Here is a 25,708-nt window from a genome sequence, read left to right as displayed (position 1 = left end):
GTGTGTGTGTGTGTGTGTGTGTGTGTGTGTGTGTGTGTGTGTTTTCCTTTTGGTCTGTTTCTTCTTTCACAACATGACTAATATGGAAATATGTTTTAAATGACCGCACATATATAACCTATATCCAATTGCTTACCATTTTAAGGGAAGGGGAATATGAGGAAGGGAGGAAGAAGATTTGGAACTCTAAATAAAAAAAAAATGCTAAAAATTGTCTTTACATGTAATTGGAAAAAATAAAATATTCTGGAAAAAATGAATAAGATAAAACAGTTGCTTTTAAACAGTGCTGTATAAGTTTTATGGCAACTGGATATATTCCAAAAAGAGTTTACACATTCTGTCTGGACATGTTTGTCAGGGAGATGTTTTTTTATTTTGTTTTTTTTTTTTTTGGTTTGCTTGTTTTGTTTGTTTTTTCTTTAGGCAATTGGGGTTAAGTGACTTGCCCAGGGTCACACAGCCAGTAAGTGTCAAGTGTTTGGTCTGAGGCCGGATTTGAACTCAGGTCCTCCTGACTTCAGGGCCGGTGCTCTATGCACTGCGCCACCTAGCTGCCCCGAGATGTTTTTTAAAAGCAAGTTTAGAATATAAAGTTTGTTGGGATGTACAAAATTTGGTATAAAACACAACAAAATATATAAACTCACATTAGGGTCAAAGTGTCATGAAGAGCAATGTTGATCTTATTTAGTTCCTTTTGAAGTATACATATATCTGCATTGTTGTCAATGCTGCCTGTGAAAGGACTATCATGAAATAACAGTAGTCTCTACCAGCAGGGTATCATGAACTGTTATGTACAGGACATACTGAAGACTCAAAAGGGATATAAGTAAGTTATACATGTTGTTCCAATTTTATTTGGGTTCATTAATACTGAATAATAATGCTGGCTGTGGCCTGTGCTTTTGTCCTAATATGCACTTTAGTTAAATGGAACAGAGTTAGAAGCAAACATTCAGATATAGAGGTATATTTGGCCACAACATTTGGTAAATACATATTCTGCATTAGGAACACAATCATATTTTGGTTTTGGTAAAGGGTGAAGGAGGAGAAGAAGGGGAAGGAGAATAATTTGACAATTCTAGAAAAACTGGCATGCACCGGACTTAAAAAACAAGTGATAGATGAAATTTTCTTTCCTAATAATGACCACAGGACTTTGTTTCTGTTAACCTGATCTGCTGCTAGTGACTCAACATCAGGCTGAGCCTGGGGGAGTGTGACATGTCGGATCCAAGGAGCCCACCCAGCATGTGCCTTGTGCAGCTTTTCCCTGGCTGTGCCAGTCACTTGAGATTCATTCCAAATCAAAGGAAGGGATAACTAAAGGCCTTTGATGGGGTGCACCCTGTCCAAGCAGAGATGGTGTGGGACTAGGCATGGAATCCAGTGACTCTCATAAAAGGAGTTTCTGGCTCTCCAACTCCATACTGTACATCTCCTTAAATCCTAGGTTTAACAGAACCAAAAGATTCTTTTTAATTTGGTGCCTCATAGTTTCTGGGAGCTTATCTTTAGGGGAAACTGGTTTGTAGCTGGTGGGAGGTCTGTTGGATGGTACGTCCAGTGCCCTCATCATGAGCTTCTTCTTGGTGGCATGCAGCTACAATGTGAGGTAGGTGATGATGCTGGTACATTGCTCCAGCTCACTCAGCTTGGGGCTCTTCTGCTTCAGCTTCTCCACGTACTTCTTCTCTTGCTTCTTCACAGTGTTCGAGCACCGTGATAAAGGCGTTCATCTGCTCTACCTCCGTCAGCAGCCCCTCGCTCTTGTCTTCCTTCACTTTGAGCTGAGCTTGCAGTTCTTTGCATTTGGACTGCCAGGTGACAGACCATCCAGTAAAAGTGAGAGAATGACAAGAGAAGTGGTGGTTGCTCATCTCCTGCCTCGGGATACCAATACAGGTAGGTATTTGTTGACTAGATAATGATAATAAAGAGTTTTTTTTAATCTTTTTGGGCAATGTACTTAAGATGTAACAAAGAACCTGACTTCCTAATCCAGGTGATCCTTATAATGGATCATATATGACATAACCAGAAACAACCTAGAAAGCACTGCTAAAGATTACAAAGTGATTGTATTGTATATTAAGATGTACTCAAGGGAAAAGACCCAGGAAACAGAGAGGGGAAGCATGGTAAACATTTGAGTAAAGATTAATTGAAGAAACAAGGAGATATTATCATTGGAGTATGCTACAGAATACATGGATGGAAAGAAGAAATAGATGAGAAGTTCAGAAAATGGATGAGAAGCTTGGCAAAAAGTAATACTATAATAGTGATGGGAGATTTTATTATTTGAACACCTGCTGTATCTTCCTTTGTGCTAAAAACAGAATAGCTAATCATTTCTTGATTTGTGTCAACAATAAATTTAATCATTTTAAGGGTGAAGAAGACAGACATTTTTAGACATGGCCCCTGCAGAGATTAGTTTTGTTTGATTCTGCTTTATCTGTTACAAGAGGTTTTTTTTTGTTTGTTTATTTTTATTTCCTTTATTTCCTTTCATTTTTTATTGGGAGTAAGAACAGAGGGGAAGTCAGGGGGATTAGTAATAATGATACCAAAAAAAAAAAAAAAAAGAGGGCCATTTTAACATTTTAAAAAACACACAGAAGAGAACAGAGGGACATTCAGAAGGAAGCACAGATAAACAGGACAGTCTTGAAAGTAACATGTAGAATTTATTATGTACTTTTAAAAAAGCAAGTGGCAGGGGTAGCTAGGTGGTACAGTGGATAGAGTACCGGCCCTGAAATCAGGAAAGACCTGAGTTCAAATCTGGCCTCAGACCAAATACTTGACACTTACTAGCTGTGTGATCCTGGGCAAGTCACTTAAGCCAATTGCCTTTAAAAAGAAAAAAAAAAGCAAGCAGCATAATATGGAGATTGTTTCATATATAATGCTCTTTTTCATATATGATGTTCTTTAGGGAGTGTTAAGTTCAGAATAAAAATTTTTTTAAAGAAGAAAAGTTAATGGGAAAGAAGCAGCCAAAATGGAGAAATTGAAAATATTGAACAAAGAAGAGAAAGAATCTCTGAGGGCCTTGGAGTAGAAGTGAATTGTAATCTAAGAGAAAAATAAATTGCACATTTCTTCCTGAAATTTCAGGGAAGGATGAGAGAACAGATATAGCAGGAATAAGATGAAGTTATAAAGGGATCAGAATATATGTTGGAATTCATGCAAGATGGACATTATTTTCTTGGTGAAATATGAAACAAAGTCAAGAGTGACAAATTAATAAGGGCAAGATTAGGAACTGAAGGGGAAACAGGAATGTTTAGAACAATGGGGAGTGGCCTATGGAATATAGAAATTGCTCAGGGTTAGTGAGTTATAACCAGTGTCAGGTAGAAATTTGGACAATCTGGACAATAAAACAGGATAGGTATACTCAATTATGAAACTTTCTCTAGCAGCACTTTTTAGCCTGTTGTCAGAAGAGAAAGTAGATATGAAAAATAAAGATAAAACCACCCTTAATGGAAACAATAATGTATCAAAACCCAAAGTGTTATTATAACTGTCTAAAAAGTGATGAGACCATTTGATGTAAAAGCTGATGAAATCAGGAAAACTACAAAGGTTAGCTAATGACAAGGAAAGCTCTTTTTCCAGTGCTCAGTGAAATTAACAGTTAAGGACTGTTACCATTGTCCAGTCACGTCTGACTCTGTGACCACATATAGGATTTTCCTGACAAAAATACGGAGTGATTTGCCATTTCCTTTTCCAGTAGATTGTGCAATCAGAGGTTAAGTGACTTGCCCAGGGTTACTGAATAATAATGCTGGCTGTGGCCTGTGCTTTTGTCCTAATATGCACTTTAGTTAAATGGAACAGAGTTAGAAGCAAACATTCAGATATAGAGGTATATTTGGCCACAACATTTGGTAAATACATATTCTGCATTAGGAACACAATCATATTTTGGTTTTGGTAAAGGGTGAAGGAGGAGAAGAAGGGGAAGGAGAATAATTTGACAATTCTAGAAAAACTGGCATGCACCGGACTAGCTAGTGAGTGTTCGAGGCCACATCTGAACTCATGTCTTCTTGACTCCAGATCGGCACTCTATCCACTAAGTCACCTGGCTGTACTGATTCCAAGCAGTAGCTTGCTAAGATAAATCCTTTAAAACACTGACCCAAATAGGCTTTCCTATCAAAAAGAGAGAGTTTCTGATATACTTCCTGGGAGTCAGAAGTGTGACTCACTTTTTTCAGATTTTCTAGATAATATAGCCATCAGTGTTTCAAACTTTGGGAGATGAGAAAGAACTCAAGTATAGCATCAGACATTTTGATGTCATTCTTAGTCAATATACTTCCTTCCTCTTTTATATATAATGGATGACAGAATGATCCAAAGTAGAGGACTGATGGGTTGGGCATGGTAGAAGGTGAAGGGTTTTAGAGAAGGCATTGCCAAAGCTAATCACCCTACAACAAATCTCCTCAATGTCACAACACTAGGTGTCTAATTGGATACCTTTTTAACTTCCAAAGCACATTCCATTAAAGCTTTTACACTTCCAACTTCACGTAGAGTCTTTTTACTGTTCACATCAGCTCGCCAAGACAAATTCCTTAAAACACTTGCAATGACCTGCAAAACAGTCAATGGATTCATTTAAGAACATTTGCTTTTACATCAATCCTTACATAAGCATTTATTAAAGACCTACTATGAACTAGGTACTATGCTAAGCATTTGGAGTACAAAAAGAAAAAGAAACAGTCTCTATCCTAGATGAATTTTACATGCGATTGGGGAACACTACATTTTGATGAATAATTATATACAAAATAAATATGAAGTCAATTGGGGAGCACTAGAAGTTAGGCTAGCATATTACATCACTTTCTATAGATTGCCTATCCTGATTCCCCAGTTAGGTTATTAGGAAAAGCTTTGGGTAGAAAGGGACACTTGAAAAAATTCTGAGGGAAACAAGTAGATTGTAAGAGGAAGGGGAATGTGGAAAGAGTACACTCCAAGCAGTAGGATAGCCAGTGGAAAGACATGGAGACAGGAAATGGAGTGCTGTGTTTGAATAACTGTAAGAAGGTCAATTTGGCTATGGCATAGAGTTCAGGAAAGGAAGTAATGTATGATAAGGTTGCAAAAGTATGTTGGGACTAGGTAGGATGGGATTTTAAAAATCTAAACAGAGGAACTATTTTTGATTCTAGTGGCAACAGGAAATTATTAGAATTTGAATGAATAGAGGAGTTATGTGGGCAGATATACACGTTAGGAAAATCAGGAGAAGGAGAAGTGAAGATAGTTAAGGAATATGCTAACCCAGAAAACCCAGATCTTTAAAAGGAAAAGACTTTTTACATAAATAAGGAATTTTGAAGAAAAGGTAGGTTTTAGGGAAGAGATAATTATTTCAGTTTTGATATTGAGTTCAGTATCTTTAATGCCAGGAACAAGGACAGAAATCCGGATTTCAAAGTAAGTCATCTCATTTAAATCAAACAACAAAAAATTCCCACGAGAGTATAAGTGGCATTTTTTGTTTAAAAGCCTCTACTGAGATGCATACTTTAACTTTTAAGGCAGCTTATATAAATTAACTCTCATTGTTAAGCAGTTTTTCTTGTTAGCAAGCCTAAATTTGCATCTTTGCAATTCCTACCATATTGCTCCTGGTTTTTCCTTTTGTAGACAGGGTAAATCTAATCCCCTTTTTAAAATGACTACCCTCAAAATACTTAAAGACTTACATACATAAAGATTTTTGCTCAAATATGAGGTACTGCTTAAGCACTAAAGACTTTGATTATGAAATCCATATCCATAAAACCTCCCCAAAATCTAAACAACTGACCCCTTAATAAGAAGTTACCTGCTGTAAGTCTTCACTTTCAGATTTCAATTGGGCTACAAGAGCTCTCATACAGCCTTTCATAGAGCACAGGGTAGCCTAAAAATAAGCAGACAAGAAGAGATGATCAGCAAAACAGGTAACCTCATGTTTAGTATATGTTTGATGTCTTGCTTTTGGAGATGAAATTTCAAATACTATAGTTTAAGTGCCTCATTTTAGTCACACAAGACATTTTGTCCAAGAAGGTATTTTATAATACAATTTACCTAACTGGAACAACATAACCCCATTCCTTCACTTTGGTTGGATAAGTTTCCATTATGTGTCAAAAGCAGAGTTATAGAAAAGAATTCCAATTTAGTCAATGTGGTAGTATGTATATTACATTTGCCTGGGTAACCAATACTCTCAGAAGTGCAGCTGGTAGCTTGTATTTAAAAAAAAAATGGAATCAATCCTACAGATTACATCTTCAAGGAAAATAAAATCTTGGTTGTGTATACTTAATGGCTTTTAGTCAGACATATAACTACTGAGTAAGAAGGTAAAAGGAGTGTTATGTGAAGGATAAGTCTTGATCAGTACTGAATAAGTGATATAAAATTAAAGAGCACAAAAAATAGAAAATAGCGTGATTCCACGCTAACTCCTTTAAAAACAGATGGAATTAAAAAAGGGGAAAGGACCTACATGTACAAAAATATTTGTAGCAGCATTTTTTGTGGTAGCAAAGAATTGGAAATTGGGGGATAACCATCAATTGGGGAATGGCTGAACAAGTTGTGGCATATGATTGTAATGGAATGCTACTGTGTGACAAGAAATGATGAGCAGGCAGATTTCAGAAAAACATGGAAAGATTTACATGAACTGAGGCAAAGTGAAATGAGTAGAACAAGGAAAACATTGTACACAGTAACAGCAGCATTATGTGATGATCAACTATGAATGACTTAACTTTTCTCAGCAATACAATGATCTAAGACAATTCCAAAAGACTCAGAATAGAAAATGCTATCCACATCCAGAGAAAGAACTGACGGAGTCTGAATGCAGATTGAAGCATACTATTTTCACTTTATTTTTTTTGTGTTTTTTTCCTTTTGCAAACTGTAATTGTTTTGCAAACTGTTTCTTCTTTCACAACATGACTAATATGGAAATAGGTTTTACGTGATTATACATACACAACCTATATCAAATTGCTTACCATCTTAAAGATAGGGGAGGAGGGAGAGGGAAATTTGGAACTCAAAGTTTTATAAAAAATGAAAGTTAAAAATTATCTTTACATGTAATTGGAAAAAATAAAGTACTATTAAAAAAAATAAAAGATGAAATAAAAGCCTACCTTATTTGCTACATCTCCAAAAGTCAAGTTTGTCAGAGCCATTCCAGCATATCGTCTTAATGTAACACTGTAGTGGTCATTAGTAAGCCCGTACATTTCACAGTCTACTTGTAATAATTCTGCAATGGCCTGTAATCCTCCTATTTTAAAAGATTAAGAATAAAAGTATTTATTTCAAGTTAAAAGTGATTATTTAGTACTAGTTTCATCATTTTAACCAGCAGGGAAATCTCAACTAAGGTCTTAAATTTTCCATTAAAATTACAAACAAAAATATTTAGAGCTAGAAGGTACCTCAAGTCAGATAGTCCAACCCCCTCATCTTACAGATGAGGAAACTGATGTTAAGTGACTCCTCTAAGGTCACACAGTATAGTAGCAAAGCCAGTATTCAGATCCAGATCTTCTGATTCCAAATCCAATGTTCTTTCCATTGACATGGCCAAAGAAGTGGCTTCAATGCAAGAAATACTGGGTGAAATTAAAATGAATATTTTTCTGAATAAAGTTAAATATTAAATCACTAAAGAACAAAGTTAGGTCCAGACACATTTAAAATTTTTACATATGATCTGAAGAGAAGAATGCCTACGGAAATCTGAGTATTCAGAAAATGCAGTGCTTTTCTAGGTCAGAAAAAAGCAGACAAGAGAAAAATTACAGGATGATTTTTTAAGGCTTAAGGAATGAGAAGAAAACGTTAATGCAATGAGGAAAATAAATCCAAACTCGGCTCATATGATAGCTTCAGTGTTTTCTGTTATATCCTAAGAAAGGGACTTAGGAGTCACGGTTGTTTCCTGAAGGAAATGAATTCAACACACTGAGGCCAAAAGGGAAAAAACAAAATCAAGAAGGCAAGGGCTAAACATCTCAAGTTCTTTCAGTCAATCTTGAAGTGGCATAAACTCTAGGTCGTTCTCCATAGGCAACATAGAATAATAGATTTAGACCCAGAAGACTTGCGTTTGAATTCTGGCTCTTGCCATTCACTGCTTATGTGACCTTGGGCAAGCAACCTAGCCTCTCTGGGCCTGTTTTCTCATTTGTAAAAGGAGGTGGTTGAAAGAAATGACCTTGAAGATGACCCTTCCGGTCACTCAGGTTTGCAGCCTTGAAGTTATTCTTGACTCTGCTCTTCTGCATTCCCTACAACCAATCAGTTGCCAAATACTATTGATTCTGTCTTAACAACATCCCTTATAATTTTACCTTCTTTCCATTTAAATAGCCATTACTAGTTTAGGTCTTCATCAATTCTTGTGCTGACTTGCAATAACATCCTAAATCAGGGGTGGGGAAGCTGCAGCCTCGACACCACATGTGGCCCTCTAGGTTCTCAAGTTCAGCCCTTTGCTTGAATCCAAACTTCACAGAACAAATCCCCTTCATAAAAGAATGTTTTGTAAAACCTGGACTCAGTCAAAAGGCTGCACCCAAGGACCTAGAAGGCCACATGACTGCAGGTTCCCCACCTCTGTATGATCTTCTGGAATATACTCTGGTCCAGGAGTCTTCAAACTTTTTTGATCTTGCATCCTTAGCAGTAAACAATTTTTGAGAATATCTCCATCTACATATTTTCTTATTTATAAATTTTATGCATGCACTATTATTACTAATAATTTTGTGTAAGACACAAAAAATTTTAAAAGGATGAGGTAAAGATAAAATAATATTTGATCCTAGAATCAACAGGGAACCACAGAAGCTTATTGAATAAGGGAGTCACATGGTCAGATTTATGCTTTCAGAAAATCATTTTGGTGGTTATATGGCAGAATGAACGAGGAGAATTCAGGCAGAAAAGACCAACTAGAGTGCTATTTGAATAGGCCAAGTGAGAGGTGAGGAGGGCCTAAACTAGAGTGGTGGATATGTGAATGAATAAGTTGTGGCAGCAGAAACGAAAAGATATGGCAGTTGATTAGATACCTTGGGTGAGGAAGAGTGAGGAACTGTCTTGGATACTAAGTAGGGAAGGGTGGGGCAGGGAATTTTGCCTAAGAAGCTGCTACAGGTACCTAGGTCCAACTAGTGGTCGGAGAAGACAGAGTGGAGGAGTGTTGAGCTAACAGGTTAATGGGTAAAAGGGATAGTGCAGTTGTATTGATAATTTCAGTATTTCCCCACCCTCACACTTCCCTTATTTTCCCTTGTTATTCATGTCAATGGTGGTTTCCTTAGGGGCTGGATCTCAAAGTGTATCAACCTCCTTCCCAGGAGGGCAATTCACAATTCACCAACCTAGGTCTCAGCTAGGACAGCTGGTTCAGGTACACAGTCATTTTAAAAATGTCATTTAAAACCAAACAACTCTCTTTCCATTCATACACAAACATGACTTGCTTAAAGCTGGTAAGGCCCTCTTCAGAAGGCCTCCTCAAAAGACAGTTGGTTGATGAAGCTAATTAGCAATACAAAGACGTCCAGATCCAACAAGAGATAAGCACTGCGATTTCTTTGGAATTTACCTTTTCTGATTAGGGAAAAATCTCCCTTGACACCCTCCACCCCCCCCAAAAAAATTTAATCCCTACAGTCTGCTTTGAAGGTAAACTGAGTTCTGAAGATTTCCATTAGCAGAATTTTGAAAAAGTCTAAATTACCAGACTGAAAGACTCATCAGAGCTGGAAGGTCTAAAAGACAATTTAATCACAATTATTTTAAAGGTACAAAACATACATTAGTCTCTTTTAGCTGAATGGCCACAGGCATTTTTATCTCTTAATGGAGTTGAGAAAGGGGTCCTCTCCATTGGTAATGGGAGTTTCCTCACTGTGAGTTCCCTATATATATAACAGTGAAATCACAGGTTTAGAACAAATTTTAAAAAGTGTTGGAAAATATGTAAGGCTGTGTTCCAATTATTAGGATGCAAGGAAAAAAAGACTGGACTGAGAAATGTCCTTAGCACTTTACACAGCTCATTTTAGACTTTTATCACGTTCCAATTCTCTGTCTTGCAGAAATCCCTGTATCAAGAGTTACTACTACTTTGGGTTTGGAGCTTGGGAAGTCCTTCCTTCTGCTAATTGGCAAATCGTGGTAGGAGGAGTCTACAGATACTGCTAGAACTGAAGGAGAACTCAAATTGGACTTGTGAACACATTTTTCTCTTTGCAATGTACACATATACAAAGTACTCTGGTTTTAGGTTTTGCAGCACTCCATAAGTGTTATCAGGTACATTATAGTTTAGTCTTTGGATATCTGTCTTAGAAACCTAACCACCACAAAAAATAGTTTCTATGTAAAAAACCATGTTATAAATTCCAAATGAAGATTAAACAAATTAACTTTTGGGAGCCTAGAACTGTCTTACTAACTTTGAAATAACCATCAGTTCATTCCAATGAGAAAGTAATGACGGTCCTTAATGAACATTTACTGCTGAATATGTTATTAGTTGAAAAAGAATAAAAACAATCTCGTTTTAATATAAGCTTTAGAAATAGACATTTAAAAAGTATTATTTTGCAATATGACCTTACTGCATATTATGTATGTATGTATATGAGAGGGTATGTGCATGTGTGCAACAAAAACTGTTTTTTAAACTATGAGAGCTTTGTCATCTCATTGATGGAGGGACTTCTTCTGTTGTGAGGAATGTGATCCATTTGTACCTATGTAAATTCTTGTCCAAGTTCCTTCATGGATTCTTTACATAGGTGTTATTCAATGAACTGAAGAACTTCTAGGTCTTTTACATTTCCACTTCTTATATTTTTAAAAACATAAATATTTCTCTGTGTGGGTGCACAGAAATATGCCAAGCTTTTAAAGAGCTAAGGGATTTTAATAAATGGTTTTTTTTTTTTACATTTTTGATAATATGTAACTTCTGAAACATTCTTTAAAAGGATTTAAAATAATACAACATTATAACATGGTATTTTAGGGACTCTAATTCTCTTTTTCCAAAAGGTTCACCATTACTGCCTCCCCTGCTATATATTCCAGGATCAATTTAACAATTCAATACAAAAAATACAGCATAAGATTCTTCTGATTCATGGTGAGTGCAAATGGGGCTGAAAAGTCAAATACTGGGGGCTATACTAGATTAGGCTAAGTGATGAGTCATGAAGAGTTCACTAATGAACAAAGTAAAGTGCAGGGTATAGGTACTTTTACACCAAAAAGAGAACCAGTACACACAACTACTACCCTAGCTTAGACCCTCATTACTTCTTGCCTAGATTACTTCAATAACCTCCTAACTGGTTTTCCTCCCTCAAATCTTTCCTCATTTTAGCTGCTGAAGTTATTTTCCCAAAGCACAAGTCTGACAATGTGACTCCCCTATTCAGTAAACCCCAATGGCTCCCTATTGCTGCTATGATCAAATGTAAACTCCTCTATTTGACTTTCTAAGCCCTTCACTCTTCCAGCTTTATAACAGACTACTCTTTTTCCTTACACATTAGAGTACAGCAAAACTGGCCTTCGCACTATTAGAAGTAGTTAGGTGGTATAATGGATGGTCAAGTTAAGAAGCATTTATCAAGTGCTTACTATGTGCCAGAAATTGACTGTGCAAAGTACATAAAGATAGTCCCCTGCCCTCAAAAAGCTTATATTTTAAAGTGAAAGATAGCACATAAAAGGAATTGAAAAAAGCTGGAAAAAAAGGGGGGGAGGGTTTGAGGGGAAGCGTGGCTTTGGTGAAGCAGGGAAGGGAAGCTAACCCACGTCCCAGGTTTGGTGATGAAGTCTGGACAATGAAGGGTGGCTCCTATGGGCCCTTCCTCTAAATAGAGATTCTGGGAGGGACTCATCAATAAGAGAAGAGGGCTGCAAGGGCAAAGGGAGAAGGTAGCTGAAGCATGATGGCAAAGTCATAAGGGTGAAGCATGGCTAGTCAGAGACCTTCCTCAAAATGGAGATTTCCTCAAGAAGACTTGAATTCAAATCCTGAGTCATACACTTACAAGTTGTGTGTCCTGGGGCAAATCTCTTAACTTCACTGGGCCTCAGTTTCCTTATGAGTAAAATGAGCATAATCATAGCACTTCCCTCACAGAGTAGTTATGAGGATCAAACATGATAAAATATATAAAATGCTCTGCAAATCTTAAAGTGATATCTAAGTATTAACTATTGTTATTATTATTCCTTAGATACAGAACTTCACCTTGCATCTCTGGGCCTTTGCACTAGTTGTCCCTCATGCTTGGAATCCATTCCCCTCTTCTCTTTTGCTTCTTACAATGCCAAGTTTCCTTTAAGACTGAGCTCAAGTGCCACCTTCTACATGAAACCTTTACTGTTTACCTTGTTTGTGCTTCACCCCCAAATTATCTGTTTTGTACAATCTATATACATACATGTTGTCTTCCCCAAAGCAGACTGTAAACTCTTCAATGGTAGGGACTGTTTCACTTTTATCTGCACCCTTATTATCTAGCACAGTGCCTGGCACACAACAGCCTAATAAACAGTGCTGATGATTGAGTTCTGGCATGCATGCTGAATAGGGAAATTTAGGTGACATCAACTGGCTCATTATGTCATGATTCATAAATAAGTACATATTGTGAAGGGCCCTTTGAACTTGTTTCCTTGAGTTGCTCTATTTTCCAGAGATGAAGTGTCCTGCTATCCCCCACTCCCAACTTAACAGTGACCTTTTGCAACTGATCTCTATTAAACTCTCAGTGCCGTTGAGGCCCAGTCAACTACAATCCTGGCTCCAGCCAGCCTAACCCAGACCGATAAACTGCAGCTGCGACCCTTTCAGCTAAGCAGAACATCCTTCCTCCATGGTCTGATGTTCCCAAGCCTCCTGCTCCCTTTCCTCCTCCCATGCCACCCCAATTTGGGAGGGTATTACCCTCTACTCTTCTCATGAGACATCCCCTTTTTCCTGTACTCCATAAATATCCAAGGCATCATCTGTGGGGCAGGCTCCTTGATATAAGGAGTTCCCACATGGACATGCCTTTCTCTTGTAATAAATCAAGTTTTTACCTATATCTTGTGGAGTTGTGACTTTTGGTTAGGAATAACATATAACTAAATAAAAACTGCTATATGAAAAACAATAATTTAAAACATAGGTATGTGTATATATACAAACACACCACGCACACAAAATGTATACATGATATACACTCATATATATTTTACTGTAGAATGCATTATGATAAAATAAAAGACTCCATGAATAACACTCTTTGGAATCATGAACTAAATTTTTCTTATTCAAATTAATGCCTATTGTATTTTCCTTCCTCAATGTACCAAGCTACTTATCATGAAAATAGTGAAGAACTAAAGCCAAATGACATATTCTTGGCATTTCTTCATAAGCAAAGCTAATGAGACAAGGCAGACCATAAGCCTTGGAAACAAAGCTGTTGTCTGCATATTTGCACAAGGAAAACTACTTAAATTATCTTTACCACTGAATGGCCTATTCTGGCAGTGAGGGAATGATGTATTACTGCATTTTTTTTTTAAGGTTTTGAGAGTACAGTTTCAGATTGTGTGATAATTTTGGTGATTTGGAAGCTGTTATCTGTTAGAAATGATACTGAGATCAGAAGCAGCAGCTGGTAAAAGAAGTTAGTAGTAGCTTTTTATTATTTAATATATCTGAAGGTATAAAGATGAGTCAACATTTTTCTGTGACTTCTTCAGTCATATTAAGAAATATTTTTATCTTACCAAGTTCATTCATTGCATGCCTGTGTTCTTCATCAAATGAAAGTTTCATTAGAACACACACAGCAGGGCAGATCTGATGTTCAACAGGAGCTGGCACTATCAAACAAGAAAATAAATGTGAAAAATAAAGCTTTAGTATATCAAGAAGGATCAGAAGCAATCAAGTTAAAAATCAGGTCCTTCAAAAGTACTTTTGAGGATAACTTTATTGCAAAACTTTAAAAAAATCTGGCTGCATAAAAAAAGTTTATTACTACTCTGCCTTTGGCAAAAGGTATAGATTAGTCACTGTCAGGTCAATAATATAAAAAATTTTTTTAGAAGGCACACAAATTTTTTGTAAAAAAATATAAATAAAAATATTCAAGACATTTCTGTACAAAATTATTCACACTGGAATTGTTTAATGTAATTTACTTTAAAAAATGTTTTTGGATATTATATTGTTGGTAAGCATGTAAGAATGAATGGCTATAATCTTTTTGAAAATAACCTACAAATGAGACTTGCACAAAAAGCAAATATCAATATAATCAATAACTAATCTGTGAATAATAAAGTGTTCCAAGACCAAATAATACTGTGAAAAAGGTATTATACATACAGACATGTAGTATTTCTACATAATAAAAAATATACACAGCAAAGTAACCATAGGAAAGAGAAGATATTTGAAGAAATAAGGATAAGAAAGCCATCCTTAGCACATCAGTTACTGCAGATCAATTGGCAATATTTATTTAAAAAATAAAATAAAACCACTAAATACCAGGATGGTATTCATCACCCAGTGAAAGGTTTTAGTTTTGTACTATCTTGATAATTAGTCGTTAACATACTGTAGGAGCTCAAAAAAGAATCAATACTTGTTATGACTTCCCTAATAATTAAGAATTAGTATTTCATTTTGGATTTCTTTCTTAGCTACAGATCACGACTCATATACAGTCTTGTAGTTTAAGAGAATCTTTCTATTAAACTTGAACATATGCGCTACTTATTAACATGCCTTTGTGCCTTTTGCTGCTCTGTAAGCTAGGAAGTTAAGAGAGAAGAGAAATGTTGCTTGTATGTGAGTTTCCTCAAATGTTAATAAGAACCAAAATAAAGAAAAAAACAAAATTTGTTGAATAGATGAGGAAACAGAGATTTAGAGAGGTATGTGACTTGGTCACACACTTAGTGTCAGAGATGGGTTTCAAAATGAGGTATTTTTGACTCCAAATCTAGTATTCTAACACACAATGCTGCTTCAGTGGAAATACTTAGCTGCACTGTTGGGCTTATATCAAGAAAATAAAAAGCCTTATCATACATACTTAATGTTTCTGTTCCTCAACTACTTGATAATCTTTCTTTTTTTCTGAAGTTTGTTCAATTGTTGGCAACTAAATTTTTGGCTATCATCTCCTTTATAGTGGCCTAAAAATATGGTTTAAAAACAAAGACCACATATAAAATGAACGTAATATTTTTCTTTTTGTCTTATTTGTTAGGAAAAATTCAATTTTGATATGAGCTTCAGAGTGTGTTGAATAGCAGATAAGCTAAAAAATTAGGCTTTTTTTCCCTAATGTTTTCTCTGTAATATGAATTATAACACACTTGGATTCTTGTCCTGATCCATGCCTTGTTCATGGGCTTCTTGCCATTCCCAACAGGTTTCACAGTAAGCTCGGATTTGTTCCAAAAGATGAAGGACACGGATTTCACGCCTGCCTCGCTTATCATCAGGTTGTGAATGAATGATGTTGTGGAGTGCAGCACTAGCCCTGGCACGAGCTTCTTTACTTCCTCTGGAATTTCCCAACAATACAGAGTCTTTGTCATTGCCATGTAAAAGCTGAATAAGGAGAGGAAGACATCCAGATTGTCGCATGGATATGCAGCTGTCTTGGGAGCTAGACATAGCTAGCAAAGTTCGTGACATGTCATCCTTATCATGAGTACCAAGCATTGACAACAATGAATAAACCATTTCCACCTGTGGGACAAATGAGGTTAGGAAAAAAAATTATGATTTTTATATTGAAAGACAAAACCTAATCAAGTAAAGAATGGGATAGCTTCTGTAACCACACTTTTTACTACTTCCTAAAATGCACAAGTGAGTATCATTTGTTCCACATTTGTTACTAACATTTGTTTATGACATACTGTGGCAAATAATTGGTGGCTGTGATTACCATCAAGTATTGTGCAATAAACAGTAGATTCATTACAGTGGATTCTACAATCCTAAATATCTGGGCTTTATAGCAGTTAATACTTGTTAAGTACTTGTACTTAATCACTAGTTGTCCTTTACCAGAATCCAATTACATCACAATTATATTTAAGTACTTTCTTTTATACATTTAGGAAACATCACAGAGCAATCAAGTCATATGTTCGAAAATGGTATGATCTTACAAATCCAGTTAATAAAAAAAAATAGTCAATATCTGCTGGATTTTTATTTTGTTTTCATTGGCTTCAGGGCCTTGAGGTGTTTTGTAGTAAAAGGTTATCTTGAAATGGATTTATAGGTTTAGATTATCTGACATTGTCTTTACTCAGAGCATATATTTCTTATTGATTTTAATCAGAAATCATCTTGTTAATACCTTAAACTGAGATTGGAATTTGAAAAAACCCAATGTGTGAGAAAATGGGAATTTTATAATTAAATGGAAAATAACTAAAAATAAAAAAAAAACAGTTATTACCAAACCATTACATAAGGGACCCCAGATCACTAAAGAGCAACTACTTAGGTCATTTTAGAAATACTCTAATGAAGAGCCATTGTGAGTACCTACTTACCCTAGACCTTTTCTCTAGATACTGCCCTCCCCCAGACCTTCTCTCCAAGACTTTATGGTCAGTTCTGTACTAGAAGGTACAGGAATCCAGCCTGATAAAGGTGATTATGAAGCAAATGACTCTGGAAGGTGTGTAGTCATGAGGATACTCTCTAAGATATCTAATTTTCAATTAAGCATCTTTTTGGTACCATGATATATCACTATGTTCTTTTGTACAATGATATATTAGATTCAGGCTAGTACTCTGATCTGGTAGCCAAATCAGGAGATCAAGTTCCTATAAGTGACATTCCAACCATATTATCTCAGCCTTGTTAAGAACTATATGGGAAGAAAAGTTCATTTAATTATTGGACAACAGGTTATCTAGAATAAATGGAAGGAATGCTTGGTGAAGAGATATTTACCGCTAACCTGATTAAAGCAAGGTTACCAGGAGAAGGGCAGTCTACCTCATTTCATTTAGAGTACACTAAACAGAAATATGTAAAAGAAGGAATGGTGAAAATCATCAGCTCAATCTAACCAAGGGACACTAAAAAGTAGAACTAGCCAAAAGAATGCAATCCCATTTCATACACCTTAGTAAGTTCTTAATATACCTACATTTGAACTGAGAGAGGATAATACTTCAGAAAATGGAATTACTAGGTTATTTTTTTCCCTATAAAGTGGTAGTACCAAATTAACATTCAACACATCAATCTTAATTTTTCCTCCCGCTGTTAGAATTAACAGATTCTGAGGTTAAAATGTAAAGGGCTAATTGGTTAGTTCTTAGGTTCCCAGTACAACAGGAGAAAACAAGTATAAACAGGTTTAAGAATATTACAAGTAAACAGTAAATTCAAAATAAAAATCTCTATAGGAATATAACTGAACAACACTTTTCTATCCTGGGAAATAAGCAAAAACAATTTAGGATTAGATTAACCTAATTAGCAAACTACAAAATTTAGTGAAATATTTTTCAAATATTTTAATTTCTGAGAAAATAATGACTTTTTGCTCTTTGTAAATGAAACTAAATTATTTCTCTTTTGCTTTTCATAAGGACCATAAGTCACAACTTATAGAAGATAAAAATGTACTAGGTAAATATTCTTTGCAAATGATGAAATATTTTTCGATTGAGTGAAAATAGGGTATTATTCTAGCATACATAAATTTTAGTCTTATACATATATTGGGAGGGAGGGAAGAAAGGAAGGAAGGAAAGACTAAATAAGCATTTATTAAGTTGTTGCTATGTGCACTGAATCTGAGGTTAAATTAAAATTTTTTTTTTCATTTTAGTAGCATAAAAAAATCAGTTAACATAGCAGCTTTGCAATACATATAATTCCTAATTTCCTTTAGTTTCTACCTCGGATAAAAAGTAAATTTTTTTAAAGACTGTAGTAATAGGATGATATAGAACCCTAAACTAGCTTATTCCAAAATATATTTATGTGTATAAAGATCATTCTATTAATATTAGTACTGTAGACATACTCAGAATAACACCGCCCTCAGTCAATTTTGTTTACAAGCAATAATGTTGCTAATATATTTTAAATAGATGCTACAGTAACATGATGCAAAATTCTACTATATCATGTTGTTGGTAGCTATCTACCAACTCTTCTCCCCAGAGAAGCCCTGTATCTTCTGACTGGTAGAGATGGTAAGTTCAGGCAATCAGAAAACAATTACTCTTAAAAAGTTAGTGTTCTGCAAAAAAAGGAAAAGAGAACAAAAGGAGAATTTCCAATTGGATAGAATCTCATTTCTCTCTTTTCTTATTTCAGTATTTTATAGTTCAAATTTTGCCTTCCAGGAAAATATTTACTATCTATACCATTGTTCTTATAGAACTACTAGCCCCATTCCTTTTATTATTTTGCTTAAGTCATGTTTTTGCAGAATAATTAATGTTAGGTGTGGTATGCCTGTACTGGATGGAATAAGTGAAATTATTGTATTAGTAATAATGTAGTGTTAGCGACCTGTGGTCTGTAATCTTCGGTTACCTTGGTACCCAGATGACTTGTCAGCCTTCGAGGAACAGAGTAAGTGCTACTAGCACTCATAACACTGGCTGTTTCATGATCCACTTGTGCAATAGAACCCTACAAATTAAGAAAGTTATTAGATAGTATCCCAAATCATAAGACACAAAAATTATGCATACACTTAAGCCTTAAGAGTCAATCATATCATTTGTAATCTTAAGTATCTCTACAGTATATTTGTATGTAGATGCTCAAAACAGATAAGACTTGCTCCAACATAAATTCTATTCAATAACTCAAACACAGAAAAGAATGCAAAGGATAGTTAAAACCTATAAGGAGGTAGTAAAAGTATAGCCATTCAATATAAAACTAATTTTAGGCCCATTTCTTGAAGTATTCAAAAGAACACTCTATCAGTGAAAATCCTGTGGTAGCATACAGTTATTCTCTAGAATCTAACACCACAAAATTCCAAAAGAAATGATTTTAAAAAATCACAAGATGTAAAACAAATTTAAATTAAGTGCAAGTAGATTTACAGAATGCAATAAAGAAAATGGTCAGACTCTGAATTGTAAACTATCAGAGAAAAAAAAAAGAGCCAGTAAATCTTTGAACAATTTAGACACTTTGTTGACATTCATATTTCTAGAATGGACACAATTAACATGTCTTACCATCTTTGCTCTAAATATAACTACGATTTTAAATCTTAAAAAAAAAACCAGCCCAATATATTGTTTGTCAGATCTATGATAGTATTCCATCCATCTATATTTATATTAGCACTTATGGTACAGGAATAAAACAGAAGTAGTTATGAGTCAACAGTGAGGGGAAAATATGAGTCAAGAGTGAGGGGAAAATATAAAATAAAAATCTCCAACACCTCTTAAGACTGTTTTTGCCAAAAAGCCTTGGTAACATCCATTCTTTTTGATAGATAACAGTGTATATCTATCTATTTATCTACCTATCTATCCACATACATCCACATGATAGGAAATATTTCCCTTTTCAAAGAAGGAGTAAGGGGAAAATATCCACTTTCACTGGCAGACTATGTTATGAAATTCTAACATACTACTAAGAAAGATCAAATACAAGAAAAGAATACTCTCAAAAATGCTTAAAATGTAACAATTTGTTTTTTTCAATTCTCTCTGAAAGGACATCTTTAAAAAAGTCTACTATTCTCTAATATTTAGGTGGTTATGATTACACTGACACTGAAGCATAGTTAGAGTAGTTAATGTCCAATACTGCAGTAAGGACATTAATTATGACCCAACTTTTAGGATGAAAGGCTCTTAATTTGATGAAGATTTCTGGCAAATAAGACAGATAACAAAGGTACATTACCTTTTGTGTGGAAGAGATACTTAAAAAAACAATTTCCTAAACAACTTTGGAAGACTTAAAAGCTCTAATCAATGCAATGACCAGCATGACTCCAGAGCATGTTATCTACCTCTTGAGAGAAAAGTGATGGACTCAAAATGCATAATAAGCCATACATTTTTGACATGGCCGATATGGGAATTTGTTTTGCTTGACTATGCATAAAGGTTACAAGATTTTTTTTTTCTTTTTCTTTTCGGAGCAGTGTCTTTTTTTCCCTCTTCAAGTGGGAAGGTGGTTGGGAGGGAGAAGGAATCTAGGGAAAGGATAGTCAAAAGAGAAAAGATCATTTTCAAAAAATGCACAAAAGAGAACAGAGGAAAGTTGAATCACAGAAGAATCAGTTTTGAAAGTTACATGTTGAACTTAATACATATTTTAAAAGAAAATCAAGCTACACATAACAAGAGATTTGCCATCTTATGTTAATTCCAAATTTAAAGAAAATTTTTAAAAATTTTCCCTTAAATCTTAGTATCAGTAGGAAATGCATCCTACTACTACTGCTCATAGCAAAGTTCTGGGTACTATTAAGGGGTCCCCGAACTTGTCTTGCTGAGTTGCCCTATTTTCCAGAAACACTGAACCTAGAACATGCAGGAGGCCATGAATGTGTCAAGGATGAAGTCAACAACACCCCTTCCCTAATCCCCAGTTGACGTAATTTGTTCTTTGCTTCCCAAACTGGACACCCTGTGTGTCCTTGGGCATCAAGACAGGCACCAGACAGTCTACACTAGGCTCGTACAGCTGGGACCCTTGCAGATAAGGAGACAATCATATCTTTTGTCAAGGTAAAAGAATGTGGCTTTTGCCATTGCCCTGCTCCTCCCCTTTGGGTGATTTTGTCCTTTTCCCACTTTACTGCGCCTCTCCCCTCCCATGCCATGCCCTTTGAGGTAGAGACTTCTGGTATCTCTTCCTTCCTTTGTCCAGCTATCATAAATATGCAAATTTCTATATGAATTGTGAACTCTTTGGGTTCCACAAACCCATTCATTTCTCTTGTAATAAACCCAGTTTCCACATAAATTTTGTGAAATTATGACTGCTTGTAGACAGTACCACTAATAAAGTTTTGAGATCTATTGATCTAATCTATTGAAATGGTCATATCTATACTCAGGAGGAAAATTTACTGACTTTTTAAACCTTTGTTGAAATTCAAATTAGGTGTTAATCAGACATTGTAAAAGTTTAGTCCCCCAATTATGTTCTTATACACAGTTTTAGTTTCTTAAACCTGCAGCCCAAGAATCTGTCTGTATGTGTCTTGTCTTCTGAATCTCTAATTAGAAAGAGATGGGAAAACAAAGCAATGTCACAACTAAGAAAATACTTCGATGAATTTCAGAAAGTCAAGTTGATTTGGAAAAAACAAGAGACACAGTTTGGCTACTAACTAGATTTGTGTGACCCTTGAAAAATCACAATCTGTCTTGGGCTTCAGCCTTTTTATCTATACAGTAACTGGACTCTTGAGAACTATTACAGTTCTAAAATTTCCCAACTATTTCTTTACATTACTGTTCAACTATCTGCAACACAAATTTGAAACTAGTCTTTAATCTACTATTTGAGTAGCTATTAAAAAAAAAATCACAAACCACCTTTAACCTAACAGAGATGACAGTATTAATTCCTAATTGATTAGTTAAGAGTTAAAAAAGATCTTTGAGTTCTATTAATGTATTTTTAAAGTGCAACTACTCTGAAAACAAAACAAAAAAAAACAAACACAAATGCAATAACTTATCCAAGTAGAACTCAATAAACTTGAATTTCTGATAGAAAATTCCAGAAAAATCCTCTTAGCTTTGTTCTCTCTACTTTAGAGATTAATTTTCATAATCCACTTATTTAAAAATTGATTATAAACTTTGCACACCTAATCAGGAGATAATTTTATAATCTCTTATTCTTGTTGTTTTCTAATTCTAGTATGGTGGTCAATTCCATTGTGGATAAAGATACTAAAAATGAGGAACCTCAACACCCCTGATACTCTGAAAACATTTAATTTGTGAAATGCCTTAAATTTCTTTTTCTTCTATTATTGCATTTCTAGACCTATATTGAATAACAGTAGGGGGAAGCTTCTTTCCTTTATTTTTGTATTTATACTAGGAAAACCTCTAGTGTCCTTCCATTGCAAATAATGCTAGCTTTTGGGTTTTAGATATAGACTTTTAAAATATATATATATATATATATATAAATAAATGACCTTTATATGCCTTTGCTTCTTAAGGTTACTGTTACTACAGCTACTGATGTATGTGTGTATGGTTTTGTTTTTAATGTGATTAATTCTGTGATTATTAATTGTTTTCCTATGTTGAACCAACCTTGCACCCCTGGTTTAAATTTAAAATTGGTCAAAGTGGTTTTTTAAAAATAAATTGCTTTTATCTTGTTAGGATACTATTTAAATTTTTGAGGCAACATTCATTAGTGATGCTGAGCTATAGATTTTTTTTCTCTCTTCCTGATTTGGACATTAGGATGCATATGTCTGGTAAAGGGAATTTATAACTGTCCATATTTTGGCTCAAAGAAATAGTTTTTTTCTTCAATTATTGAGGAAAATTTGCAGAGCTCATATGTTAAGTTCTCTTTAAACAATTGTAAAATTCACCTATAAATCAATATAGACCAGTTTTTCTTTGGTAGTCTTTTCTGAGATCAGGCTGCTTAAAACCTCTTTTCTGTTTTGTTATTCTGGGTATTTTGTATATTTTCATGTAACCATTTATTTCCTTTAGGTTCTTGGTTTTGCTAACATACAATTGCTAAGTACAAGCTCTGGAGCTACTATCCCAACCCAACCCACTCTGGGAGACTGGGCTCCCAAAGGCAGCCACTATTTTTTTTTTTTGACCCTGAAGGGGTGGATGAGCCTCCGCAGGTATCAGACCCCTAAATAATTCACTGTTAACAATTAGGTGTAGCTAGGTGGAGTAATGGATAGGGTGCCACCATACAGGGGAGAAAAGAACTTAATAAGAGCTTTGAGTTACACCCTTGTGCTACATATATAGAGCCTATTTTCTCTTATACTTATTTGTATTGATGGGAAAGTGTGTTAGACTTTTAAAAGGATGCTTTATATCTACTGTTTTTACCATATACCCCTGACTAACTGTTGTTACTCTGTTGTTTCACTCATTCCAGACTGTTGGTGACCCCATTTGGGGTTTTTTCTTTGAACCCAGGAAGATAAGTCTTCCTGATTCCAGGCCCAGCAGGCTATCTACTGAGCTACCTACCTGCCCCTAATTGTTATCAATGAAAAAGTTAGGGGTCCGATACCTGTAGAGACCCCGGTGGACCCCCAGGATCCAGTCTCTTGGAGTGTGCTGCAGTTGGGAGAGTAGCCCCACAGTCTGTGCTTAGCAACTGTATGCAAGCAAAACCAAGAACCTAAAGGAAATAAATGGTTACATGAAAACATACAAAAAATCCAAAATAACAAAACAGAGGTTTTCAGCAGCCGTATCTCAGAAAAGACTACCAAAGAAAGAAAACCTGGTCTAGACTGATTTATAGGTGAATTTTACAAAGTTTCCTCAACCAAATTGAATTACATATCCTGTGAAATGTCAATCCCTTTCATTCAACTGATTTAAGAGCTTGCCTAAAACCTAGTCTAAACTTTTGATTTACTAATTTCCACAGAGATGTTTAGGCTTTGTTCATACCTTGTTAACACCTCTGACTGATCAACTTAATGGAGGCATTATGTCTGACTAAGGTATGGGGGAATGATATAAGTTATATATGTTCTTCTAAGTTACTTTAAGTAGGGTGGGAATGATTTGAATATTGACTTAATTCCTGATCATTTTATTTTTTCTGTTAGGAATTCATCTTAATTTTAAAAAATTTAGTAATTATAATCAGATTAGCCAAAAAATTATTGATTTTGTTAATCCCTTTTTTTAAATTTTTAACATGTGTTTTTAAAACTTTGGGTTACAAATTTTCTCCCTTCCTCCCTCTTTGTTAATCTCTTTAAAAGAACCTACATTTAATTTTGCTTATTACTCAGAAAGGTTTTTTGTTTTCCAATTTATCTTTCTAATGTCTAGATTAATTTTGTGCTCCTTTTGGATTTAATTTACTTATTCTTTTTTAAGCTGCATGCTTATTTCAAATTTATTTCCGTTTTTAAAGATAAAAACATTTTATATATGTTTTAAAGATATACAGCAAAATGGTGATAATACCACCCACCTTAAGGATTGTTGTAGGATCAAAGGAGATAATATTTGTAAAGTGCTCAGCATAAAGCTTGACACATAGTAGATGCTTTAAAAAAGGTAATCCCAGGGGCAGCTAGGTGGCACAGTGGATAGAGCACTGGCCCTGGAGTCAGGAGGACCTGAGTTCAAATCTGGCCTCAGACACATAATACTTCCTAGCTGTGTGACTCTGGGTAAGTCAATTAACCCCAACTGCCTCACTTGAAAAAGAAAAAAAAAAAAAAAAAGGTAATCCCCTTAACTTACCTGAGGATTAGTTTAACTGAATTCCCAAAGTTTGGCATGGCTTTTTTCACTGTTATCATTCTTTTTCACATAGTTGTTAATTATTTCTATGATCTACTCTTTAACTTTATTCAGAGTATTATTATTAAGTCTCTATTTAGGCCTGCATCTTTTATTTGTGTTCGCTGTATTAATTGTTTTCAATTGTATTATGGTCTATAAGATGTCTATTTAATATTTCTGCCTTTTGACATGTATGTTTTCTTTGTCCTCTTTTATTATTTTTGTAAAGGTACCACACGATACTAAGAAATGTATATTCTTTAAAATTCTCATTCAGTAGTCATAATTATTTCAGATACAATTTATCCAAAAATCTGTTCAGAAAGGAACATCAAAGTCACCTTTAAGGCATCTTTATTTTAATTAACTTCTCCTTCATGACTTTTATGATTTGTTTCATGTTTTTAGTTTCTTTAAGCATGAGTTCCTTATTTATTTTTATTAACAACTTTGATTTTTATTTTGGCTGTCATGATTGCAACTTGTTTTCAAGTCATCTGAAACAAAGTAGATTTTGTTCCAGACTCACTGAAATATGTCATTATTTTTAGATGCACTTCTTCTAAGTAGCAAATTACTGAATATTTTTAATCTATTCTGCTATTTTTATTCCTTTTTTTGGTATTACTTAATTCATAGTTACAGTTATATATATATATATAACTTAATTCATAGTTAGTTATATATATATATATATATATATATATAGACACACACATATGTATACACACACACACACACACATACACACACACACACACATGCATATTGCACTGGATGTCTGATCTCCCTGGAGATTAACTCCCTTTATGAATGCAAGTTGGTACCTGCTCTGCAACTTACAATCTGGGGCACTGATGGACTAACTGGCCCAGGGGAATAGCAAGTGTATGTCCGAAATGGACGTGACCCCAAGTTTTCCCAAATCTGAGGCCAGATCACTTCTAGGTTTGTGATTTCCCTAACTTCTTTCTTTTGTATTGATTTTTAAATTTTTTTATCCCTTTACTGTTATCTCCTTATTTTGTCACTATAATTATTTTTGTTTATATTTATT

The 25,708-nt window shown here is 34.9% G+C and overlaps 1 protein-coding gene across 10 annotated transcripts in view; it reads right to left on the bottom strand.

Annotated features, from left to right (window-relative positions):
• APC (APC, WNT signaling pathway regulator) overlaps positions 1 to 25,708 on the bottom strand; it is a 145,489-nt gene that overhangs the window by 11,775 nt on the left and 108,006 nt on the right. For 4 of the 10 annotated variants that reach the window (XM_027874412.1, XM_027874415.1, XM_027874421.1 and 1 more), the window contains 7 exons: positions 23,411 to 23,521; positions 18,689 to 18,811; positions 15,499 to 15,877; positions 13,894 to 13,989; positions 7,218 to 7,357; positions 5,885 to 5,962; positions 4,519 to 4,635 (listed from right to left, as the gene is read on the bottom strand). In XM_027874412.1, coding sequence (XP_027730213.1) covers positions 4,519 to 4,635; positions 5,885 to 5,962; positions 7,218 to 7,357; positions 13,894 to 13,989; positions 15,499 to 15,877; positions 18,689 to 18,811; positions 23,411 to 23,521 — 1,044 coding nt within the window. The remainder of the gene's footprint in view (positions 1 to 4,518; positions 4,636 to 5,884; positions 5,963 to 7,217; positions 7,358 to 13,893; positions 13,990 to 15,498; positions 15,878 to 18,688; positions 18,812 to 23,410; positions 23,522 to 25,708) is intronic. The other 6 variants (XM_027874416.1, XM_027874418.1, XM_027874417.1 and 3 more) reach the window with 4 other exon arrangements.

The sequence above is a fragment of the Vombatus ursinus genome, unplaced genomic scaffold (genome assembly GCF_900497805.2).
Source record: "Vombatus ursinus unplaced genomic scaffold, bare-nosed wombat genome assembly UNPS02014807.1, whole genome shotgun sequence".
Taxonomy (NCBI): Eukaryota; Metazoa; Chordata; class Mammalia; order Diprotodontia; family Vombatidae; genus Vombatus; species Vombatus ursinus.
The sequence above is the reverse complement of the archived record's forward strand: the minus strand, read 5'-3'. Positions and strand labels throughout refer to the sequence as shown.